The 25,603-nt window shown below is 41.8% G+C and overlaps 1 protein-coding gene across 1 annotated transcript; it reads right to left on the bottom strand.

Annotated features, from left to right (window-relative positions):
* Positions 1-1,675: 1,675 nt before the first annotated feature.
* On the bottom strand, positions 1,676-25,565 carry LOC306835244 (vasoactive intestinal polypeptide receptor 2-like). The gene is made up of 13 exons (XM_079361683.1): positions 25,334-25,565; positions 19,894-19,993; positions 18,100-18,207; positions 11,785-11,879; positions 5,789-5,886; positions 5,207-5,345; positions 4,950-5,100; positions 4,707-4,767; positions 4,282-4,351; positions 3,838-3,929; positions 3,589-3,727; positions 3,035-3,076; positions 1,676-2,949 (listed from the first exon to the last, which is right to left on the bottom strand). Exons 1-13 carry the CDS (start codon positions 25,394-25,396, stop codon positions 2,776-2,778), a joined length of 1,332 nt encoding a protein of 443 aa, XP_079217809.1. The 5' UTR covers positions 25,397-25,565; the 3' UTR covers positions 1,676-2,775.
* Between the last annotated feature and the right edge of the window lie 38 nt (positions 25,566-25,603).

The following is a 25,603-nucleotide window of genomic DNA, read 5'->3' as shown; positions in this document are numbered from 1 at the left end:
TATGTAAAAACATACCGATTCACATTGCTTCTATATTAGAAAAAAAAAACAACAACCCATAATCAGCTCCTCATATCAAAACAATGGCTTCAGGAAGAAGACATTTTTCGGAGCAGATTGCTAGTGAGACAATTTTCCATTAAGCTACGTTAGATTACTTAGTTACAAAAGGTTTATTTTAAAAGGTCAGAATTGACTTTTTTCCATGTTTACATAGATTTATTACTTACATTTTCACACTTGAGAAATGTAAATTCCCGAGTACAAGGCATAATTTATGCAGACTTTGTTTTGTAAAAGGATCCTAAAGCTCTAAACTAAGGAAGCTGGTCCTCTGATCTCGTCCAATCAGGATGCTTGTAGGCGGACAGGAGACGACCTGGAATAATTTAACCTGGGCAACTCTAAAAACTCAAAATGTATTCCGCCAATCCAACAGCGGTTAAAATTATTAATTTCGCTTCTTTTATTCTCATATGAAACATGATGTATGAATAACTTTGAAATTCAAGTAATTGCAGTTTTTTGTTTTTTTTACTTTTAAAATGATGAATCACTCAAGTTTCATGGCTGCTCATCTCTGAAACTGCATAGGCTACTGATCTTAAATCTGTCAAATACTTTAAAAACCAAAGTCAATACCACCCTCTAAAGAAGACAAGTCTACTAAAAATAAACTAGTTTCACACTCGAGCACATTTTCTTCTTCACACTCTCCTCTTCAGTGAGCTCTGACGTTTGGTGGCACGTCAGGAGGAGCTGCCAAGTGCAGATAAACACACTGCAGAAGGGAGTTTACTTATGGCCAATGGAAACAAAAACAGAAAGACCAGCGTCTCTTTCTGCTTTGTGAGTTTTTAGATATATTTATCTTTAGCTAGTTGCAGGGGGCAAAATAAAAGTGTTTCTCTAATTAAGAAAGAAACACCATCGAGGGAGATAAACCAGCTGCTTTAAAAAAACAAAAAAGTGTAGAAAAGAAAATTATGGCCATTTGTCAACAACTGTGTCCTTAAAATATAATTTGGAATGAAAGCTTTTGTTTTAAAGAGAATAAATGACATTTTTTTGACCTAGTATCATCCAAGATGATCAAAGAGTTTTATAAACACCTCAAAAGGTTGAGAATCTTTATGTGAACTTATTAACCAGAATAGACATGAGTGCACGGTAAATCAATATGTGTCTTTATATCTTGTGTTCCATGTTCTATATTTCATCACTTAGGCGAGTAACAATGCCTGAGAGTGAGCAAACAAAGAATGATCTGCAAATATTCTCTTAATACATTGTGTTTTTTTCCCTTGTTAAATGTCCTGAAAGTGGACAAAAACCCTCTATATAAAAGTATTAATGTTTCTATGGAGATCGCATGTAATGATTTTGATCTACAGGGACACCACAATATAAACATTACGCAGATTATCAGACAATAGTTCCGTAAACTTTTATACAGAAAGAATATGGATTCACATACGGTGGCCAGTAAGTATCAAATGCTCAGCAGCTGATTAAATGACGAACATGTAGAAAAACGCACAGAATATTCAGAAACGCTGCACATTCAAAAGTAAATGCAAACTCCAAAAACAAATGCCAAAAAAAAACAAAACACCACCATCCCCCATCTCCACTGAGGTCATATCACAAAACCATTAACTGTTACTAATGGTAATGATTTTTTTGGTATTTATTTCTTTTCCTCTTTTTTCCCACTTTGATTTTTTCACAGCAATTTTGGGTCATGTGTTTTGCCCAAGGACACTTCAACCTGTGGCTGAAGCTACTGATAATTTAGTGCCACGTTCCATTTACTTATGGACTGGGAAGTTGAAACTGGGAATGACGTCACGTCACACCCGAGTTTTGCGAGTTCCAGTTTGGAAAAGCAACATAACACCTCCAGGAGTACCTTTGTTTTGTTAGGTAATGCCAAACGATTGACTTGATAGTTTGCACACAAAAACATGTCCACAGAAAGAACTTGCCCAATACTATCGGTGTGACTGATTTAATCACACAAAAAGAGGAGCAAGTGGTTAATAATGTTATAGCTGCAGCTTTAATATATGGTCGATGCACGTAGCAGTCATGTTGGATTCTAACTAGTATTTAGGACTTCAGGGGGCGTTCCAGTTGACACATCCAACTGGGAATTTGGAATTTCCCACATCCCAGATCAACTGGAACGCAGCAAAACCCCTGACCTTCCGGTCGGAGGATAAGTCTCCCACTAAGCTGGACACTCTGCGGGTTTCTTATTTACAAGACTCTCCTCATAAAAAGCAAAAATTAACCAAAATATTTGTGTAGAAAAATACATAAAAATGGTATGTACCTGTTTACAATATCTGCTGCAGTGAAACCAGGATTTAGATGAAGGTAAATACATGTATTTAGTTGTACAAAGAGAGAAAGACTCAGCTTTCTTTAATAAATGTATAACAGCTGAATAAAGAAATGTTTTTTCCCCTCCAAAACAAAAACATTATTCTCAACAAATATTTGTCTTTTGCAGCATCTACTTGTTTCATATTTCATCGTATGAAAGGAAAGATAAAAAGTCAAAACATTGATGCCGCTCTCTGTTCTCTGAATATTGGTTTTCCAAAAGCACTGTGAAAAAAGTATTCAGGAGAAAAACGCACAACTATAAAAAGTAATTTAAAAAAAGACACTTTAAAATCATCTTTCAGTAAAACTTTGGCTCTTAAGTAAGTGTTGTCGCCCTAAGCTTTGCACGTCCTCATTCAAACATCCCGTCTCTGTCCTCGGTCAGAGCACCGTCGTCTCGGTCTGCAGAAAGGATGGAGTTCGGGAGTTACGGGGAAACTGAGCAGAGTTTTCGTTCCCGTTTTTGCTGACAGAAGTGGCGTGCGGCCTGTAGTCCCGCCCCACAAAACTCTTCAGAGATAAACCTCTCCACGTCCTCCTCAGCTCGTTCTGCACCTTTTTACACAAAACAAAGGAGAAGTCAGTGTCTTCAAAGCTAAGAATTTCATTGGCAGAGGATTGTTAGTGAGTGTGAACTCACCTCACTGTTTAGGAAACAGTAGAGGATGGCAACAATTAGACCCTAGAAGAAAGACAAGCACAATTGTTAAGCATCATATGTTAGTTAATTTCTGCAAATAGGACCACTGACATAAAGCAAATAAACAATTCAAAGTCTTCATATTAATTTGTCAAGGTTGTTTTATATTTACAATTACATATTTACCAAAAAAATGCAACGGTAGTTTGGTTTTATTGAATCCAAACCCAATTCAATAATTAGTTTAATATTAATCCAAAAATGAAGATGAAACTAATTTTTAACTGTGGCTGAGGTTTAGGGAGATTAAAAACACCAAACTTAAACAACGATTCTTTGAATGTGTGGAGAGCTTCATTGGAATCTTAAATAGTTGAGCTTACAAGTCCATTTCTGTACAACAGTGTTCACCTCTTCTAAAGTTCTGGTTCAACCCACTGACATCCAATCAATGGAGAGGTTTGGACAACTGTCTGCTGAGGATATTGATCCACACACATTATAAACAGCTGTATCCCTAAGGATTAATATCTATCCTGTCTCACTGTTGTTACCTGGAATGATCCGAGGCCCAGATCAAAAAAGATCTTCACTTTCTTCAAGCTTTTGTCAGTTGACTTCACCTGGTAGACAAACACCATGTAGTTCACCCCGAAGAGAGGGATCAGAAGGAGGGTGGACTTAGCAAGGCGGCTACAACACACACAGGCAGGCAAAGATCAGTTCCAGGTAAAAGGCACTGTGAATTAAATGTTCTTTTCCATAGTTGCTAATGACACAAAACATAAAACACAGCTGTGTACCTGTACGGCGATCGTCCGTTTCCTCCGACGTGGGTGCAGCGCAGCTTCTGCACCAGGAGGCGCACGATGCTGATGAACATGATGAAGTTGATCTTGTAGAAAAACAAAGACAGGAGGCATATACCCGTTAGTACTCGTTTGTTCGACAATAAGACGACAAGAGATGAAGAATACAGTTTGTTTTCACTCTTCCAGTCAGCCTGTGTAAATTCAAAGACGACACTGAAAACGGGTTCATGTTTATGTTGTGGAACAAAAAGAATAAAAAGCCTTCATGTGCTGCTGCAGCATGAGGGTATGACACCATTAAAACTGAATCAGCATTAGAAATCAGTTCATGATAAATATAGATCGTGCATTTTAAATCAAATATATAGGAGGTAATGACAGAAAGTGTTCATAAACTTCTGTCCTTTTCTGATAAGCAGTTTGTGCAAAACTCACAATCACACATGCCATGATGGGCCAGTTGATTATTCTGTTGGGAATCGGGTGCTCATTCATCTCCCAACACCTGAAAAATGAGGATAGTTTTTCGTTTCACAGCTTTTAATGAATTAAAGGATTTACTGATTGCAGCCTTCAAGAACTACCATCAACCACTTCAAATCTCTGCTGTGGGAAGAAAACAATGAGTCTTGATAGCAGGTTTCCCTGTTTTAGTATATTTCCGTCATCAAGAAACCAACGATAATGACTTTTTTTATTCACTCAATGTTTATTTATTTTACATTTTTATTTCAACCCAAAAAATGTTTGCATGTTTTTGAATACTGCCTGCAGCACCGACAGAGGCCACCAGAGGTTGATAGTTCATTAAAAAGCTAATTAAACAGTCTGCATCAATCAAAGAAAGAGCACAGACTCACATTGTGTCCTCCAGGTTAATCCGACAGGCGATCCACGCAACCATAAACACAAACGGGATTCCTGACGGACAAAGAGAGGACAGGAGAGTCAGGCTGTTTATTTTCTCAGTCTGGCAGACTCTGAACATCCTAATGAAATACAGAACATACAACAGAGTTTTATATTGAATATATACTTTTTTTAACTTTAAAAACAAAACAAAATAAAAGTATTTCTGTCTCTCCTGCTGGGCTGCAGCCTACCCCAGCCGATGAGCATGTAGACGGAGAGGCGCGAGGTGAAGTTGTGGATGACGAGCAGGAGCGTGTGCAGGTAGAGACCCTCCACCAGCAGCCAGAAGAAGTTTGCCATGATGAAGTAGTTGAAGAACACCAGGCTGGCTTTACAGCCCACCTACAAAAAAAACACACAACAACTCGCTATTTTGTTTCAGCAGAGAAACATGATGAGAGTAAAGGTCCTGTAAAGTACAGTGAAACATGTTTCTGTGTGAAGTCACCAGTGAGGGCTGCGTGCTGCAGTCGGTGTTCTCATCGTCTGAAAAGAGCAGTGTGTCTTTGGTCAGCACGGCCACGGCTCGCAGCATGAACGATAAAAACAAGTTCAGATGGATGTAGTTCCTGGTGCAGTGGAGCCTCCTACACCGAGCACACACACACACACACACACACACACACACACACACAAGAATTTCAACGAGTGCATTAACTGAGGGCTTCACGGTGTGAATGAAGTGAATGATGAGGGATTAAAACACTCTGAAAGCAGTCGAGTGAACATCTGGAGCTGATCCAGCTGCTGCGTTCATCTCAAACAGTTTCACAATGAAGCGTCGTCACCCTGACTGCTGTGCGTTAGAAGACACTCACAGTGTTTATGGATGCTGATATAATGTAACCTGTTCTCAATAACTGAACCCCTTTATTAGTCTTCAGTAGTAAACTCATGTGATTTCATTCAATCTCGGACTATAACGAGTCTTGTGTAGTCTTGTCATGGTAAGATAACAAAAAAGGAGTCCTAAGTAATATAATTAGGTAATTTCTTGACTTCAATTTAGTAATAAACTGTGTGTGTTTACCTATACAGACAGATGATGAAGGTGCTGGCCAGCAGAGTGATGAGTGACAGGCTGTGGCCCAGAGTGGACAATATCCTCACCACCCTGTAGAAAACCAGCTGAGGACACACACAAAGGACAATTTAACTAATTAAACATGGAGTTCAACACATCATGGTGACAAACAGATGCAGGTGTAGATTGTGTATTGATTACTTGCATCATGGTTGTTATTGCTCGTAAAATATTTTACAATCAGTTGAAACAAAGCAAGCCCTGTGATTGGTCCAATATTTTCCTGCATTTAAAACATCCTCGTATGTCTAAAATGTATTTGGCAAAAACAAATGATTCCTATTCTGATTGAGGCCGTACATTCACTCTGCGATGTCTCCTCTCTCTTCTTCTTTGCAATGGTTATGCTACGATCTACTGCTCCAAATTCATCAACTTCAACTCCGACATTAAAACAATTCAGTTGCCATGGTTTCCTGAACGCAAACAAGCGAAGTCGTTGGTGCAACCGAAAACTGGCAATATGAAATCACACTGCCAACTGGCTTTGTAGGCGGAGTACTGCCGAGCTACGCAGACACACCAACGCACAAGTACGTAGTGTAGTGCTCACAATGGCGTAGACCACTACAGCGCAGTGATGGTGTAGATTCAGCGCAGAAGTATAAATCAGGCTTCTGTGCTATGCTATAAAATATCCCAGCTGTGCTTCCAATATCTGCAGCGTGTGGTATGTGTTTGTCTATAGCTGTCACATGCTGAGTTCCAGCAGTGACGTCTGGTCTGAGCTGAAAGGTTTCCAGATGGAAAACCTCGGTCTCTACAACAGGAAACACAAGAGAAGCTTCACGTATGAAGTCACAGAGTGGGAATCCCACACCTGAGGGCCCTGGAGAGGATCACAAGACTGTCCGTGTGTGTTTTGTAGAGAATGAGGAGGAAGAGGAGAAGACAGGGAAGGACGATGCTGAGGAGGGAGGAGGGACGAAGATGACGACCAACTGTAGAAGAGGAATGAGAAGGAAAACGGATGATGAGGATACTTAGGAAAAGAAAGGGACAGAATAGGCAAGAGAGAAATAAAAAGGAGCAGATGGAAATTAAAAAGCAGAAGAAGATAAAAGAGCAAAAGCTGACGAAGAAGATGCTGAAGGAGAAGAAAACAAAGAAGAAAAAGGAGCTGAATATGAGGAAGAACAACAATGACTTGAAGTCAACAAAACAATAGAAGAACTGCGGAGAAACTGGAGGCAAAGAATAATAATTACACATCACTGTAACACACAAAAGAAACACCAAACAAGTTAATTGATTTGCTGAAGTGGCTGAGGTGTAAACACTGAGTCTTATGAAGTCAATGTATAGAATATAGAAGAGTAGATCTGAGGTTATTTCAACATATCTGAAATATGTTTCCTGTCCCAGCAGAGCGCTGCTGCCTCCTGTCCCAGGAGAGTGTCATGTGCATGATGAGAGCCATCTTCTCCCTGATCAGAGTGGGTTCCCACTGGTTCCCTGGTTCCCACTCGTCGATCTGGCCCACTCTGGGTTCTCTTTCTGCTGGTTCTTCTGGTTTGCCATCATGTGGTTCCTACTTGGCGTTACGGGCGACACCTGGTTTGCAGTCTTCCTTTGGCTCCTGTTTTTCTCGTGGTAGGCCCCGCCCACCCATGTTTCCTCATTGGAGGTCCTGACCACTCCCTGCGTCCCTGTTGGAGGCCTGCATGAGACCAGCTTATGTTCTGCAATCGATGGCCAGATTTAAACCACCTGGCTGCCCTCCTGAACTTTCCTGGCCTTACTGACGTCCTTCTGAAGGTCCTTGTTCCCTCCCTGCTCCGCCACCTGGCCACCTGCCTCAACATTTAATCCTAATCTCTGTCCCCCAGTCCTGCCTCCAGGCCCCCTACTGCCAAACCTGCTTTGTTTTCCGAAGAGACATTTTTGGGACTTCTGGGATCTGTCTGATTGGGGGGGGGGGGGGTTATATTTCTGGATTTAAAAAGTAAGCTTTTGCTTTTTGGACTTCTGTTAAACAAATCATTTGTGGTTTCTACACGTAGGCCCTCTTTGGTTAATATAATAATAATCTAGAGACTTTAGTGTAAAAATTCAAACTCTATCATTAAATCTACATTTGATCACCAAAATCTAATCAATCCATTCATTATTGTTCAGAGAGGATGTTTGTGAAAATTTAAAGTGATTCCCTCCAGATGTTCCCGAGGTATCATCTGAACAATATCTAAAAGAGAGTTTCTTAATTTATTTTAATGTAAAAAAAGAAAAAGTTGACCTTTTGGTCATCACTTAATCCTTTGATCCTGTCAGACATTTTTCTTGAAATTGTATTGTAATTACTGCAAGAATTCTTGAGTTATTGCCATAAACATGTTTAAGACATCACAGTTACCTTTGACCACCAAGAAATTTTAACTAAATCTTTTTAGTCTGAGAGGACGCCAGCAATTTAAATGATATTCCCTGCAAGTGGCCGAGAACATTACGATTGTTTGGCACGATTCATTGGGGGGCACAAGAAATGCTCAGGATGTTCAGTTACCTGTTCATCTAAAGCTCAGAATAAAGCGGAAGCTTCAGGAATGCAGCCTTGACTACAAGCAATAACTGGAGCGGTTAGAAAATAAGCTCTGTGGCAGCACACAGGACGCCTTGGGGCGACAGGGGCTTAAAATATACAGATACACACCGACACAGCAGACAGATGACTCACCGTTCTAGGAGAAGAAAACTTCTGTACGGGAGCTTTCCTTTTTTTTTCTTCCTGCAACCAGCTGCACACAGCTCACAGGGTTAAATATTCAGCTGTGTCATTCTGCTCCATAATCCTCAGAGCAGTCAGCCAAAATGGGAAAAAAATACTCTTCCAGTTTGTTTTCATCTTGTTAAAAAAAAAAGAAAACAGGATAGTATGGGAACAGACGAGGGCGGATTAGAGAGAGGAGTTCACTGAGACTAGGAACCGAACCCTTCAACTCAGCTTTAGGAGCTGAAAGGAGAATTTAAAGCAACGTCTGAAACTAGTCTTTAAACTCTTAGTCATTCTCCTCTTAGTGTGGCAAATTCTCAATCCTTAAAAGTAGTCCACTGACTGTTTTATGTAGAAGCCCACATCAAACATCTCTGCTCATTTTACCACCTCAGTAACATCAAAACTGTCCATCACTCACGCTCCCACATGTCGAAAAACTAATTCACTCCTTTGTCTCTTACCAGGCTGGACAACCACACGAACATGAAGGTGAAGAACACATGAACGCAACAATCCTGAACACACCTCTGCATCAAATACAAAATCTCTATTTCTGTACAGAGACCCGGCTGTAACATCTTATTTATGATGCACTGGCTTCTCATTGGCCCTTAAAGGTCCGCTGATCGATGGATCTGATTGGTCGACAGATCAAAACAAAGAGGTAGCCTTCATGTTAGCTGAGTGAGCTAAAAAGAGTTAGTACACTATTTCACTAAAATGCACACATACCACATGTCATCATATAAATATATATATTTATAGTGTCTATTCCTAGCTGAACTGACCCTTTAAACATTTACGCGGCCTGTCATCCTCACTCCAGAATTACAAACACCGTGCGAAGACGATGAAGGGAAAGGCAGATTTCACGGTGGTCTGTAGAGAGCAAGAGGAGCATAAGCCGAGCGATCAGCTGGAGGTCAGAGATCTGTCAGCCAAAAAACTCTCCCTCCTCTCTTTCTTCACATCCCATCGCCTCTCTCAACGCAGACCTTCCTGCTCGTTGACCCCTGTCAGAGCATCCTCTTTGATAAACATACACGCAGAGGTGATATGAAGTCAGCCTTTTACTTCGGCAGTGTTTGAGTGTCAACTGATGATTTGAGGCCGTGCAGATTCCTCTGTTTGTTTTGTAAGACAGAAAAGTTGCGATTTTAAAATTGTAATTTTATTCCAAGTATTATCAAACAACAGTCTAGTTCCAAAAAAATAAAAAAGCTAATAAAGCATTTTCTTAATATCTGGGGAAATTAACGGAAACCCGTTAATCTCGAGCGAGCAACGTAAAGAGGTGGACATCACATAAGAACATCAGGAAATCCTAACCCTTCGTTATCATTAGAAAACGAAGTGGAATAAAATAAAATTAATTTTTTTGTCAGCTCCTTTTAAATTTATTGAGAGTAAGTAAAAGAAAGTAACGGACACTAAGACCCAAGGCCTAATGTCTACCCAACAACCTCAAACACGTCACATACACTCTGTTGTTCATACGTCAGTTTTATATTTGATTATCATCTTTTGTTTCAAAAAATTGTAATCTTTTGAGTCTTACACTCTTTTATTACCGTTTTTGTGAGCGTACATTTCCCTCTCAGCTCTTTCTGACCGTCTCTTATTGGAATACAGTCGAGTGGCATGTTGCATGCTTTGTACATCAGTGATGCTATTTTAAAATCTTACAAAGTCACATTTGAGTGCTCGTGAATTTATGAATACTTTGTTTGTCTGGACCATTTTTTTTTCCCTGGGAGAAAAGACATTTCCATTGAAGAAATCTGCAGGAATTACATTCAGTTCAAGGATATTTCATGGAGAGTATTGTGCACCATTGTACCTTAATGTTGACGAACAGCTCAGCACAAGCGTTAGTTTTATTTATCACACTGACGTCTGCAAGTTTCACAAACACAGCACACACAGAGAAGTGCGGTTAGCCCTTTCAAGACACACAAGCAAAGATCAACTGTTTGAATCCTTGGCCTGCTGAACTCAGATCTGATTGTGCTTTGTATGAAGAGTGAGATAAACATTTGTTTCTTTGCTGTGAGGGACTTTTAGTGTCAGGAAACTGAAAAGGAAATGATTGTGGGTTTACATCTGTGCAGAGCATTTCTTTCTAGCTTACATAAATAATTTTTTAAACAGTCTAAAAATTAAAATAAAAGTAAAAAACAAACAACAAACCTAAACTTCAGAGCTGAATCAACCAGACGTTTATCATTTAAAGAACTCCATCCTTCATACTCCAAACAGACAGCTGAGAAAGTAGTCCATGCATTCATCTCAACCAGGTTAGACTACAGTAAGGTTCTGTATGCTGGGTTATCCAAACTATCTGTGATGTCTTATTCTAATTCAGCAGTCAGAGTGCTGACATGTACAAGAAGATTTGAACATTTTACTCCGGTCCTATTAAACACACAACCTATTGTTAGTCCAGAGAGCTCTGAATGGTTCAGCTCCTGAGTACATTTCTGACCTGCTCTATAACGTGACGTGGCCCTTCAGGTCATCGAGGGGAGGTCTATATCAAACATGAGATCAGAGTCCAGAGAGGGGACCTTTAGTTCCTGTGGTCGTCTTCTGGCTGCCCGCTGAGCATCACAGCTGTCTCTACTTTTAAAGCTAAACTCTTTCCTCCAAAGCATACCAATATTCCATTTTGTATGTGTGTGTGTTAACATGTACAGCAGGTGTGATCACTTTTGTGGTTACTGATAATTGCTTTGCACTGTGAGTGATTTGATATCTGCATCTTATTCATAACTGTAGAAAAAGCATGGTATGCTGTTTTTAACCTCAATGTGAATAACAATAATAATGAATACCAATAATGAAATGTGCTGAAGAATCAATAGAGATAAGAAAATAATTAGTCTCTGCAAGCTATTTGATGAAGCATCACACTTTTTTAACACTTTGCTTACTTTCATGAGTGTGTCGTACAAAAGGCAGCTGATTATTTATTATCAATATTCATGATCACTTAAAAAATAAATAAATAAAAAAAAAAATCTGAAAAGCCAAAAATAAAAAAACTTGAGGCTTCAAAGTTACGTTTCTATGGCCATGTAACTGTCATTTGCAGTCCATGGTGTCAACGCAAGTGAAAAGGAAACGAGTATCAGTCAGTACAGTAGGTATGACACTCAGCTGGTTTACTTCATCTTTTATAGCGTCCAATCTTCCTCACCACAACAGTGTCATCAGACGCTGAACTCACCTCAGGTTCGTCTGTGTCGTCTGCCCAGCAGGCGACGGTGATGACGGGATAAACATCCGACCAGCCTCGCTCTGTGCAGTTCCTGCTGATTAAACCTGCGACACAAAAGGATCACAGGTCGGTTTTAGAATCTGTAAAGCAAACACCTTTAGTGTTAAGTAAGAGAGACTTAATGCTCGGTGTGTCGAGAGAGAAAGTGAACAAAATTATTCTTTTACGTTTTTTGTCGCATCGCAGGAGATCAAAAATTGTGTTGTTCATTATTATGTATAAAAAAAAGGGGCCATAAATGAGATTCAGAAGAAGCAGAATCAGGAGGGTCTTTTCATGTAGAGCACACACTGCTGTGCTGTGTTGTGTAGATTATCACACCTCAGCCTTTCACCAGCATCCTGCCGACTACTGAAGGCAAAGCGGCGCGGCGGATGAAACAGATCAGTGACAGATGCTGCGAAGGGGAAAGCCCAGATGTTGTCAGCTGGACCGCAGATAATGAGTCTCATTAACTGAAGGAGCGGGAGCAGCACGGGATGAAGGGAGGAGGGTGGAGGACAAAAAGCTCAGTAATGATGAGACGAAAGAAGAAGGGCAAAGTGATTGATCCAAAGGAGATAAGCATGTTGTAATTTTTCACATAACTCCTTTAAAACAATCATTTAAAACACTTTTCAGCTCTTTCAATGAAATAAATCAGTTAGTTAATCCAAAGAACCCAACTTTTATCAGAAATGTTGAAGTTTTGTTCCGTTTGTTTACAAAAATGTATTTTCATATAAAAAAGGGAAGAGGATAGCTTTTCGGTTTTGTCCCGTTCCTCATGTACGTAGGCTTTAGTCCCAGCCGCAGTAAGTACGATGTCCCCCCACCAAGATTCAAGATTCTATTTATTTGTCATTTTCTCATGTAGCTGCATAAATAAAGAGGAAATGTTCTCCCAGCCCCCAAGCAGTGTGACAGAAAGAAAGACGTATCTAAAGATGAAACACCTGTGCGCCGACGTGAGTGGCCGCACATTCAGTAGCTCCGTCCCTGTCGTACTTGTCTGATATGTTATTCGTTTGTTGTGGCTCTGTGCCAACTTCTACGTTTATAGTTTATATAGTTTTTATAGTACTATACTATATAGTTTTTATAGTACACCTTCAGTGTATAACTTTATGTATCCTATGGATACTTTTTCGTGTTTTCGTGGAAAGAGCAGCGGAAAACTTTCCTATTCACGGGAAACGCTGCTCTCGCTCCGGTCAGCGGGACAAGCCGGCATCGTTCACCCGATACCAGAGGAGCTGAGGCGGCGGTATAGAGGCTGTAGAGCGGGGGCCCTGGTAAGGGCTAAGCTCGCGGCTAAGCGATGGAGGTACAAGCCCTCGGTTCCGGTGATAGTTATGGGGAACGTAAACTGTCTAACCAACAAGACAGACGAGCTGGCTGCGCTTGTGAGGAACAATCGGACATTTAGAGAGTGCAGTTTAATGTGCCTCACAGAAACCTGGCTGACTCAAAACACCCCAGACGCTAACGTGGATCTACCGGGCTTTACTACAGTGAGAGCGGACAGAGACACGAAACGCAGCGGCAAACGGAAAGGAGGAGGACTCGCGCTGTTTATTAACAACAGATGGTGCCACCATGGACATGTTACTGTGAAGGAGGGAACGTGCAGCAGAGACATCGAGCTGCTGGCGGTAAGTCTCCGTCCTTACTACATGCCGAGGGAATTCTCTCACGCGATCGTGCTCTGCGTCTACGTTCCTCCACGGGCACACGCCGAAACTGCGTGTGACGTCATCCACGCGACCACCTCAAGATTACAAACGCTGCACCTGGATGCTTTCATCGCCATCTCAGGGGACTTTAACCATGTTACTTTGAACTCCACACTACCGGACTTTCACCAGTTTGTAAGCTGTCCCACCAGGAAGAACAGGACAATAGACCTCCTGTATGCAAACGTGAAGGACGCCTACACTGCCACCCCGTTACCACCTCTGGGTAAGTCCGACCACAACCTGGTCCTACTCAAGCCACTGTACAAAACTATGATCCAGAGACAACCGATAACCACACGCACCTTCAGAAAGTGGTCTCCCGAGGCAGAGGAGGCCCTCAGAGACTGTTTTGAGACCACTGACTGGAGTGCCCTACAAGAGACCCATGGTGATGACATTGAGGGCGTCACACACTGCACAACTGACTACATGAACTTCTGCATGGACGTTGTGGTTCCCACTAAAACTGTGCGCTGCTTCCCGAATAACAAGCCCTGGATCACCAGTGATGTCAAGGAGATCCTTAACAGGAAGAAAAGGGCATTCAAGGAGGGAGACCAGGCAGAGCTGAAGCGGGTGCAGGGGGAACTCAAGGTCAGACTCCGAGAGGCAAAGGAGGAGTACAGAAGGAAGGTAGAACAGAAGCTTCAGCAGAATAACATGAGAGAGGTCTGGGAGGGCATGAAGACCATCACAGGCTGCAGGAAGAAAAACAACAACGCAGAAGACGGGGACCCTGAGAGAGCAAACCAGCTCAACTTGTTTTTTAACAGGTTCGACAGCCCCGTCGCTGCAGCCAGTGCCTGTCCCCCCAGCACCCCTCTACACACCCCCTCCCCCCCTCCACACACCCCCTCCCCCCCTCTCACTCCTCCCCCCCCAGCACCCCTCCTCCCCCCCCCAGCACCCCTCTACACACCTCCCCCCCCCCTCTCACTCCCCCCAACACCTCCACCAGAACAGATACAACCTCCAGTGACAATCCATCCCCCCTCCCCCCCACCATCACCAGAGACCAGGTGAGCAAGGAGCTGAAGAGACTCCGCCCCAGGAAGGCAGCAGGCCCAGACAAGGTGTGTCCCAGGATGCTAAAGGCCTGCTCTGCTGAGCTGGGGGAGCCACTTCAGCATATCTTCAACATGAGCCTGCGGCTCGGGAAGGTTCCTGTGCTCTGGAAGACCTCGTGCCTCACCCCTGTCCCCAAGAAGAAGAACCCCAGTGAACCAGGCGACTTCAGACCAATCGCTTTGACATCCCACGTTATGAAGACCTTCGAACGGCTGCTGCTCCAACACCTCAGACCCCAGGTACAACACGCACAGGATCCCCTGCAGTTTGCATACCAGGCAAAGGTGGGCGTGGACGATGCCATCCTCTATCTTCTACACAGGGCTTACTCTCATCTGGACAAAGGGAGCAGCGTGATGAGAATCATGTTCTTTGATTTCTCAAGCGCTTTCGACACCATCCATCCCCTCCTACTGAGAGACAAGCTGACCGAGATGAGGGTGGACTCGCACCTGGTGAGGTGGATCACGGACTACCTCACAGAGAGACCACAGTACGTCAGACTGAAGGACTGCACATCTGACACTGTGGTCAGCAGCACCGGAGCACCACAGGGGACCGTGCTCTCCCCCGTCCTGTTCACCCTGTACACCTCGGACTTCCAGTATAACTCTGAGCTCTGCCACATGCAGAAATACTCGGACGACACTGCGATAGTTGCTTGTGTCAGGGATGGACAGGAGGAGGAGTACAGGAGCCTGATCGAGGACTTTGTGACGTGGTGCAGTGCCAACCATCTGCAGCTTAACACCTCCAAGACCAAGGAGATGGTGGTGGACTTCCGAAGGAAGAAACCACATCTAGAACCTGTTTCCATCGGCGGGGTCGACGTGGAGGTGGTCAGAACCTACGGGTACCTGGGGCTGCAGCTGGATGACAAGCTGGACTGGTCGCCTAACATGGACACTACCTGCAGGAAGGGACAGAGCCGTCTGTACTTCCTGAGAAGGCTGGGGTCCTTCAACATCTGCAAAAAGCTGCTGCAGATGTTCTACCAGTCTGTGGTGTCCAGCGTCCTCTTCTATGCCGTGGTGTGCTGGGGAGGAAGCTGCAAGAAGAGGGACGCAGCACGCCTGGACAGACTGGTGAGGAGGGCCGGCTCTGTGGTGGGTACAGAGCTGGACTCACTGGTGACAGTGGTAGAGAGGAGGTCTCTGGACAAAATGCTCTCCATCATGGACAACACACACCACCCTCTGCACAGCACCTTCACCGGCCAGAGGAGCATGTTCAGCGAAAGACTGCTGTCACAGTCGTGCTCCACGGACAGACTCAAGAACTCTTTCGTCCCCCTGGCAACAAGGCTGTATAACACTTCACTGTCACGGCAGGGAAGAAGCGCACGGTGATCCCTGGAATCTTTTTTCACTTTTTTCTCACTCCTCACCTGCACTACTGACCTCAGAGTCAGCCCCCAGTTGGACACTGTAATGCATATTGATAGTCACCTTACTGAGCACTGGTCACTTTAAAGATAATCACCCTAATCATGTCTGGTTTCATCCTACTGTTGTGTTATGCTACATCTGTAAGGGTTGACATGATCACCCTAATTAGGTCAAGTTTCACTCTATTGTCTCCAACACTGAATGCTAATCTGCCCATCAATAGTTGGGTACTTAACGATAATTACCCTAACCACTCCTGGTTTCACCATATTGTCTAGGTCACTTAATGCAAATCACTGCTCCTTTAAGTGGGTGAGCCAATTTACATTCCTGCATTGACTGTTTAACGACCGTACTCACACCTCTGGCATAAGCTCAAACACCTCTGTACATGCACATGTAACTAGTTTCTAAAGGTCAGCACTTTGTTTCTAAGGCTCTTTAACTGTTTACAGGTCTCTTTTAACCAACACATATTTTTCTCTCCTCACAGGTTATGTACATTATGCCATATTAGTTTTAAGTCTAACTGCTAATGCTAACTGCACAGGTTTAACATATAATTATGTTTATTCTTAGTCACATAGGGGCTGCTAAATCTGTTTGGGGGATTTGTATACAGAGGGGAGGGGGGACAGCGGGTGTGTATTGTAACTAATGTCTTGTGTCCTGCCTGTCTGTATACTGCTACTGAATGCCTTGAATTTCCCTCGGGATCAATAAAGTATCTATCTATCTATCTATCTATCTATCTATCTATCTATCTATCTATCTATCTATCTAACATTCAAACACATATATACCTATAAATCTACTGAGGGATGAAATCAGGTTAAACAATAAAAATAGCACAAATAATATAACAGTTATTTGACTAAAGTGCAGTGGATTCAAAGTCCTCTGATACTGGCACCATACTCTCTCCTCCTAACATTTACTGCCCATCTTCAGCTGTTCCATCTAAAAAAGGCAAAAATGCATTAAAAAAAGAAAAGAAAAAAGGCACACAAGTGACAGTATCAGAAGTGATACACAGAGTGATACAGAAGGCATGTGCAGGGAGTAAATAAGTGGAAGAACAAAAGAAGAAGAAGAAGAGGAGGAGGGATGAAAGAGCTGCTCCACGTGAACATGTCTGAGTCGAGAGGATCAAAGGTAGAGGGACAGGAGGTGACCAACATGATAGAGAGACGTTTGTGAAATCAGATGCGATGGAAAAGTCTGGCGAAGGTGACAGCCAGACGATTCACAGCCAGCAGGTTCAGTCCAGGACGGGCGAGGGTCAAACTTCTATACTGAACCCGTACTGCACATTTTAAAGAAAGTAAAAAAGAGAAAGACAATAAATAAAATATTTTTTTAGGTCGACTCTGTCACAAGTTACAGATTAAAGACGAGATCATCATGCTCTCTTCAAGCTTTCAATTTGTTAAACGTTGTTATCTTGTCCTGGAATCAAACAACAGAAACTCTTTGAGCTTTAAGAATTTATCTTGTTTTATTTAAAACAAGATTAAATCAAAATAAAAAAAACACCTTTCACAGAAGTATTACCTTTTTATCCAGTTTTTTGCCCCAGTTTAAAGACACTTTTAAAGTCATAGCAAAGCCGATCCAACGCTGGAAAGCAAACGCTTCTATTAAAAAATACAATGTATAATTCATCTCAACGTTAACCTGCATCAGAGCTAAATATGACAGCTGGGTGTTTTTTATCGATGCCTTGAAAACCTTGAAGATCGACCCAGCGTTCTGCACTTCCATAAAGGAGAGGTTGAGTGCAGATTCTTTGGTTTGGGATTCGAGTGAAAATATTTAAGCCAAAACTATATGGCAAAGGGCAAATGGCACGGTAGCAGCTGTAGCTGCTCGCCGTTGTGTCGTGTGTGTGGTCACTCGCACAAGATGTCAGTCAGCTCGTAATGTTGATGAGCAACAAATACTAAACAAAAAAAGATTGGATGAAAATCCAACACCTGGAGTCTGAGTCAGGGGCAACTTGGATGAAGTCTCAAGTCACAATGATGTATCACTATAACGGACGTCGTGATCGCTGCAGTGTGTGCGCGCGCGTTTGATTTAAAGCTCACCTTTTTTCCCAAACAGACGGAAGATTGGGGAGGGGCAGGGGAGGGTCGTCACCTCACCGACAGCAGCGCTCTGCCAACAGGAGACATTGTCCCACTCGCCATGACATCCTGAACACACACACACACACACACACACACACACACACACACACACACACACACACACACACACACACACACACACACACACACACACACACACACACACACACACACACACACAGTATTAATCAGACTGCCCACGGTTTCCTCTTTGGCTGAGCTCCTGGTTTCAAAGCGACTGATCTGGTGCCTGCTCTGGAACAAACAGTCAGGAAATACAGTAAATCATCAGAGAAGCACTGTCCAGTGTTGACATTTAACTCCGCTGCACATTCAGGAGGGAACACAAATCCTTAAACACATAATAGACAATTATTTATCCATTCTCAGAATACAATCATTTAGAATATATATAACAGGAAAAAACAATATTTTCTTTTTTGCAGACTGGACTCATTTGTCGAGGTTTTCTACGGACAGAAGGTGTTCTTAGACCTGCCCATTAGCCCCGAGTGTTTGGACTTTTAGAAATACTTTTCATTGATCAGAAGGACTGCATGAATAATGGGGGGGAAAAAAAGATGTTGGGAATTGTTTGGTGCAGCATATCATGTTATATGTCTGTATGCCTCTCTCCCCTTTGCCTAGGCCCTCTGTCATCACAAACGTAATGTAATTTATTGTATTTTAATCTTTAGTTATGCACTTCAGGTTGCTGATTCACAACTGGCCGGGGACTACAGCTGGAAACTAGCCGCCAAGGCTAAAGCTGCTCCTTTTAATGTAAAAAGGGATTGTCCACGAAATAATTCACTCATAAACTAAACTGAATATCAGCGCTCTCTCTCTCTCTCTCTCGTCCATGCATAGGAAACTGTGTGCGTATCTGTCACCTGTCCCGACCCCGCTCACAGCAAAAACATGAATCTGTCAAATAAAAATCAGGTCTTCACTGCAAGACCAGTGTCAGAAATGAATCACATTCACCATTGGGTAGTTATGTGTCAGATGAACAGTGAAAGGGATTTGAAAAAAATGACAACAAAGGATAAATCCTAACTTTGAAGTTGTGCAGTAAAAGGCAAACAAAAATGATCATAACGCAGAAAAATAAATGTTTGGTGCTTCAAATATTCTGGCGGAGACTCCCAGGTGCAGTCATCACTGAAAGTAAAAAAAAAAAAATAATAATAATAATTATGTGAGAGATTTCCATTTTAGCAAACAACGTGCAGCCCTCGTACGCACACTGGGCTGCATACAGGCGTGAGAATAAACGCCCAGCCCACAAGCTGCTCAACACACAAATAAAAAGGTTTTTATTATCAACATGGGGAAACAGTCAAACATGCCTGACCTTGTCGAAAAACGGAACAGCTCAACATCGCTCGTACTATAAACACTATGCATGAGTGTGAGTGTGTGTCTACACTCAGGTCAGCTTCTTGACAGAGGGTGTGTATGGAAATTGTTTAAGCCTGTGTTGCAACACACTATCAATCATTAATCCAACCCCCCCCCCCCCCACACACACACACACACACAAACGCACACTCACACTGTAAGATCTACCCCACAACACCCGTTAAACTAGATTTTGGTGTATTTAATGCTGTCTGTCTTTTGCAGCCCAACATTCCAGTCCTGTTAGTCACTGTTAATCTATTTTTTACTTTAGAGCTGATGGGAACTGCCAAATAAAATCCTTGTGTACTTGTGCGTGTGTGCGTGTGTGTTTGTGCGCGTGCACACCTGTGCTTGTGGGAGTCAGTTGCTGCAGTTGTGTCAGACACTCTCTCCGGGTTCTCTCCATCTCCCACAAGAACTGGCATAAAGGGAACCTGCCATTTATCTGTCAGCAGAAAAAAACACAAACACACGTCGTGAATATTATCTCTGCGACGAACAAACCTCCTGCTTCATTCAAAAGTTCAGAGTCTGGCTCTGCGTGTCTTTGTGTACACACGCATATTTGCTGAACGTGCTCGAGTTCTCCTCACTTCAGATTGTCTTTTTTTCTGTTATGTACTCACCTGCAGTTTCTTTATGTGGTACACTGTAGCAGTGTCAGTGCAGAGCCACTTGAGCCTGCAATGAGCACAATGTGCACAACAGCCACACACACACACACACACACACACACACACAAATGTACCGTGTGTCCCAGGCGGTGTGAAGGTGTGAGGAACATGATGTCCATTGTTATTTGTGTAGGTCATTCCAGATGTGTTTGTTCACCACCTTATTTGCCTCTATGAAGGTTTATTCTCTGATGGGCCCACTGCCCAACAGAAATGTAGTTTTGCTTATGTAAATTATGTAATCTGAACAGTACAGTACAGTACAGTACATATACACACACACTTTTTTCACAGGTTTTCACCATCATTCTTTCTCTTGCAGCCAAACAGTGGATCCTCTGTGAACGTATGAAACGATACAGTTCCACCTCTGAGCCTTTAAGTCGTTTCCATGGCGTCGATGAAGCATCTCTTATAGTTAATCTTCTTTAAACCTTTATAGGTTTAAAATATCATCAAGAGTGTGGCGTGATGATATGTTGTCACTGGACAACAATAGAGCTCTATGGCACAGAGGAAGAACACATGACCTCGTCTATACATAAAGCTGTTGTTCAGAGGTCCATCCATTGTTGCTTTTTTTTGGTTTCATGGGATTTGTTGGAGTTTTCAGAAGGAGGCTGAGGCCTTCTTTGATCCGCCCCCCCATGTCCAGATGCTATTTGGACATGTTCGTGTGTGCACGCATACTTTATGCTACCATTGCCCAACTCACTGCCCCGGGCTGGCCACCGGGAATACACAGAAAACAGCTTTCTCAATCTCCTCTACTAAACTCATACATTCCCACAGAGCTGTTTGGAAACGGCAACTTACTTCATATGATTTGGAATTTTATTTATTTATTTATTATTTTTAAAGTTTAAACATCGAGATCCAACACTGATCATTGTTCTTAAATCTACAAACTTCCTTTATTACCCCAGAGGGTTTTATTCACCAGTTCTTTTGTTCCTTTGTTTGTAGGACCAAAGGAAAACTACAATCCAAATCAACATGAAACTCGGTCGAAAGTTTGAGCAATTTAAAACATTTTTTGGACCCGATTATGATCAAATTGCAAACATACTTCACTCTTGATCAATCATTCCCTTCCTCTTCAGATATAGAACAGCAGAAAAAATAAATAAATAAATCAAACTTTCAAAACATCAAAAATGAAAATAAATGATGATTGTATCAGGAAGCTTTCTTCTCTATAAATCTTCAACAGTACGACTTTAAATTCCTGACCTTTAAGCTCTGCTGGTGCATTCTTCCAGCAGATGTGACTGTAATCACTGAGTGTAGAGCAGAAAACGAGGCAGTACATTTAAGACTTTAAGTCAGCAGATATTCAGAAAAGAACATTAAACTGCACTTTGTGTAGCTGCTGAGGTTTTAGTTTTCGGTCAGATATAATTCACAACAATGTCATTTAGTAGGCGGTAAGAGGCGATATTGCTTCCTGCCAGTGAAGCAATGAGATCTTATGTAAAGATACTGAAATCTTATAAAAGGAAGATTGGAGTTTATGAGGAGTGGATTTTAAAGTGAACATTTCTGATTTTTTATTTAATCCCTCTCTCGGAAACTTAACTTCAGAAACCAAGAAAACATGTTAGAGGAAGAAGAATATTACACTTTGGATTTCTCCGTCCCCGGCTGATGATACTGATGAAGCAGTTTTACAATAACTTTGGATTGTCTGATTCAGGATTGCTTCTTTTCTTCCGTCTCCGCTTCTTAACATTTAAACAATAACTACAAAATGTCAACGGGGACAATTTTAACTTCATCAGATTTCCTCCACCGTCAGAGTGGACTGCAGCGTACAGACACTAACCCTTATAGAGCACATCTTTCAGGACTTTATTCATTAACTATATTGGAGATTCTCATTCTCATTATCTAATACTCATGTACTCTTTGCAACAACTTTTCAGTTTGCTAACGAGACAGGTTGCAATCCAACACTACAGAACATAACTCTGACCGGCTGAGCTCAGTGATGCTGCTGTGATCGGCTGACTTGTAAAAATGATATCACATCGAAAAGAGCCCCAAGTGATGAGCCAATACTTCTATCTAAATCATTTTACAGAAGGAGGAGTGACTCAAAAACATCCAGTTTTACTCTCCTCTCTGCTTTTTAACTTCACAGATCAGCCTCGATGGAGAACATCAGAGAAGTTTATATGATGCCACTCTGCAGGACTCTGAATGTTTAAGTTCAAGAGTTAGGCTGCACAGTCTCCAGCTGGATTATTTCAGCCGTTCACAGCTCATCATCGCGGTACTGTTGCTCGAAATCTTTTTTTTAAGCTCTTGTTGGGTTTGTGTCGAGTATGTGTGGACCCAGCATCTGATCACGTACGTGAAAACAAAACGCTGTTTGTTCAGCGTGCAGAATGCATTAAATATAAAATACAACAGAAAGAATGCGATGGTCTTCTTTTGTAGTTCATAAAGGAGCGTCAGTGTCTGCTCCATCACAAGTTAAAAACTCCAAACTGAAGTTCTCATCTTTAACGACTTCTCTAAGGAGAAATCTATTTTTCGAAGGGTTGACAGAGAAAAGATGATTGAGAAGATTTACAGACCTGTGTCCACGAACAGCTCCAACAACCTCAAACATTACCGAGTGCCTCTCAGCGCCACTTGTTTCCAGAACATCAAAGTTGTCTCGGTTACCGTTGGTCTGTTTTACATTACTCTGTATGCTTAATATTCACTCTTAGTCAAAGAACTTTCACAAAGCAAAGATAATAAAATAAATGCACAGGAATCACGTTGGCGGAAGCAGCAGCTTGAGACCTGGAAATAGTCTCGGCGAAAAAGAGACTGTGTGCACGAGGTAAAGACTGAGAAGAAAAAGAATTCATTTCTAAAGTTACTATATGAAGTCCGGCATCTCGAGCCTTTCTTGGAGGGGCAAGGACATGAGGAGAGAAGGACATGAGGAGATGAGGAGAGAAGGACATGAGGAGAGAAGGACATGAGGAGAGAAGGACATGAGGAGATGAGGAGAGAAGGACATGAGGAGAGAAGGACATGAGGAGATGAGGAGAGAAGGACATGAGAACATGAGGAGAGAAGGACATGAGGAGATGAGGAGAGAAGGACATGAGGAGATGAGGAGAGAAGGACATGAGGAGATGAGGAGAGAAGGACATGAGGAGATGAGGAGAGAAGGACATGAGGACATGAGGAGAGAAGGACATGAGGAGATGAGGAGAGAAGGACATGAGGACATGAGGAGAGAAGGACATGAGGAGATGAGGAGAGAAGGACATGAGGACATGAGGAGGGAAGGACATGAGGAGAGAAGGACATGAGGAGGTGAGGAAAACATTTTGAGGATATCCAACTAACAGGTGAGAGAGAAATGATCAACTTTTATCAAGTTTCCTTTTATCTCTCAAAAAAAGTAAAGTGAACATTTTCAGCAGTTTAAACTCAGAGGTTTACAACTTTACATCAGTCTCCAGAGATGAACCTTCACAGTAGCAGGACTTTACCCCTGGACTAAGATCAATATGATGGATAAATAGGAAGCAGGGGTCTTTAACCGTCAGCATGAACAGAACATATTTATACACACACACACACACACAGACCGCTGACACATTTCTGTCCTGATTGCAAAAGTATGACATTGAGAAATATTGCTTTTTTTTTTTGTCAAACCAAAAGACATTGTGTAATTTACTGTTCTGTATATAGATGTCAAAGCTTTAATTAAGTAATTAATTAAGTCTCTTTAATGCAACGTTATGTTTTTACTTCACCATATCCAACAGTTCTGTCTCTTTTGTTTCTTTTTCTTTTAATGCACTTTGGTTATTTCCTTCAGCCCTTTTTGGAAATAAGTGGAAAAGACTTTTAAGAAGTCTTGATAATCTTTTTAAATCCAGAAAATCTGCTTCATACCAACTGAACTTTCCCAGTGCTGCTATCTCCAGGACAATCCTAAATGAGTCACTTTTTCTTTTTTTAAGCATCGACGTCAGCTCTTCAGCATCTACACCAGAAATGGGGAGTTTATCTTCTACTTATCTGCTCGAGTGGTCCGCTGTTGAGTCCACTAAAGGGACAGTTTAATAGACAGTGACTTTTGTATAAGAACTGAAGTCTAAATATAAATCTACAATGAGAGTATTAAGAATTAATCAGCAGCAGCAGGCTGAGAGTGAATCTATTATTCATGTGTTCACACAGAGCAGCAGTGAAGAACAGTGAGCGGCACAATGTAAAGTTTATCTCTGTGTGTTTGTACTCGAAATAACAGGCTGAAGACGGAGCTGATTTATTCCCTATCAAGCTACATTTGAAATGCAATGATTTATCAAACATGGAAAGTTAATCCCCAAACATTGCATTGATAGTTTTATCGTTTCTGTGGTTTTTTTTCCATAAAAAAGTCTCAAATATTTGCTGGCTTTAGCCTCTTAAATTCCAGAATTCCCAGCATGTCTTTGTCATTTATGGTGATGGAAAAAGCAACGTAGGCTCTGAGAAAATAATTAGATTTTGAGCAAGTTTGTGACAACTTCTCGACTTTCATATTTTCCTCAGTTATTGTTTACCTTGTTCCTAAATAGACATGATTATCAAAAGTTAAGATGTCTTAAAGCTGAGAGAATCCTGAAAGAATACACATTTAAAGGTGAGAATATAACGCTGCTTCAGAGGGACTATAAGAGAAAAAGGATTAGACTAAGGGCATTGCATCCTTAAAGTGTGGCTATCTTAAACATATGAAAGCTTCATTTAGCAAATGGTTTAATTTAAAACAGAAGTTTAGGTATCTGAGCGAAAGACGTTTTAGGCACTAAACAATCTTTAAAATGGTATGATGCACATTTTAATCCATATTGACAGACATTGATATAATAGCATGTATACAATTAAAACTACAAAAAACATGACTTGATTTATTTGAAAGTAATCAGATTCTTATTCTTAGTTGTTTCCCTATTTACTTTCACTTTACATGAATGTAAACGTTTTATTTATTTTAAAGGAATACCACAGAAATATCTGCATAATTCACCTCAACAAAAGACTTAAAACGGTTAAACATGATTATTATTAGGGTTTGTTTTATTAGTGATGAGTGAGGGACTGACCGTGTGGATGAAGCTGAAGGCGAGCAGCAGCAGCAGCAGAGCGAGCCGGTGCGTAAACGACATGGTCACATCTCATCCACCTGAACGTGCAGCAGCTCGCGACTCACATCCTCAGCAGCGAGCACGTGCGCCTCCTAAATGTGCTTGTTAAAGTTTGTGTCAAAACGTCGCCTTCACAACACGTTGGTGTTTAGCGTTACGCACAACGTCATTTACAGATGAGGTTTTGAAGCGGACAAAGTGTTCCGAAAAAGTTCAAACAACTTTCCC

This window comes from Symphodus melops (genome assembly GCF_947650265.1).
Source record: "Symphodus melops genome assembly, chromosome: 14".
Classification (NCBI taxonomy): domain Eukaryota; kingdom Metazoa; phylum Chordata; class Actinopteri; order Labriformes; family Labridae; genus Symphodus; species Symphodus melops.
This window is presented reverse-complemented; position numbering and strand designations above follow the sequence as displayed.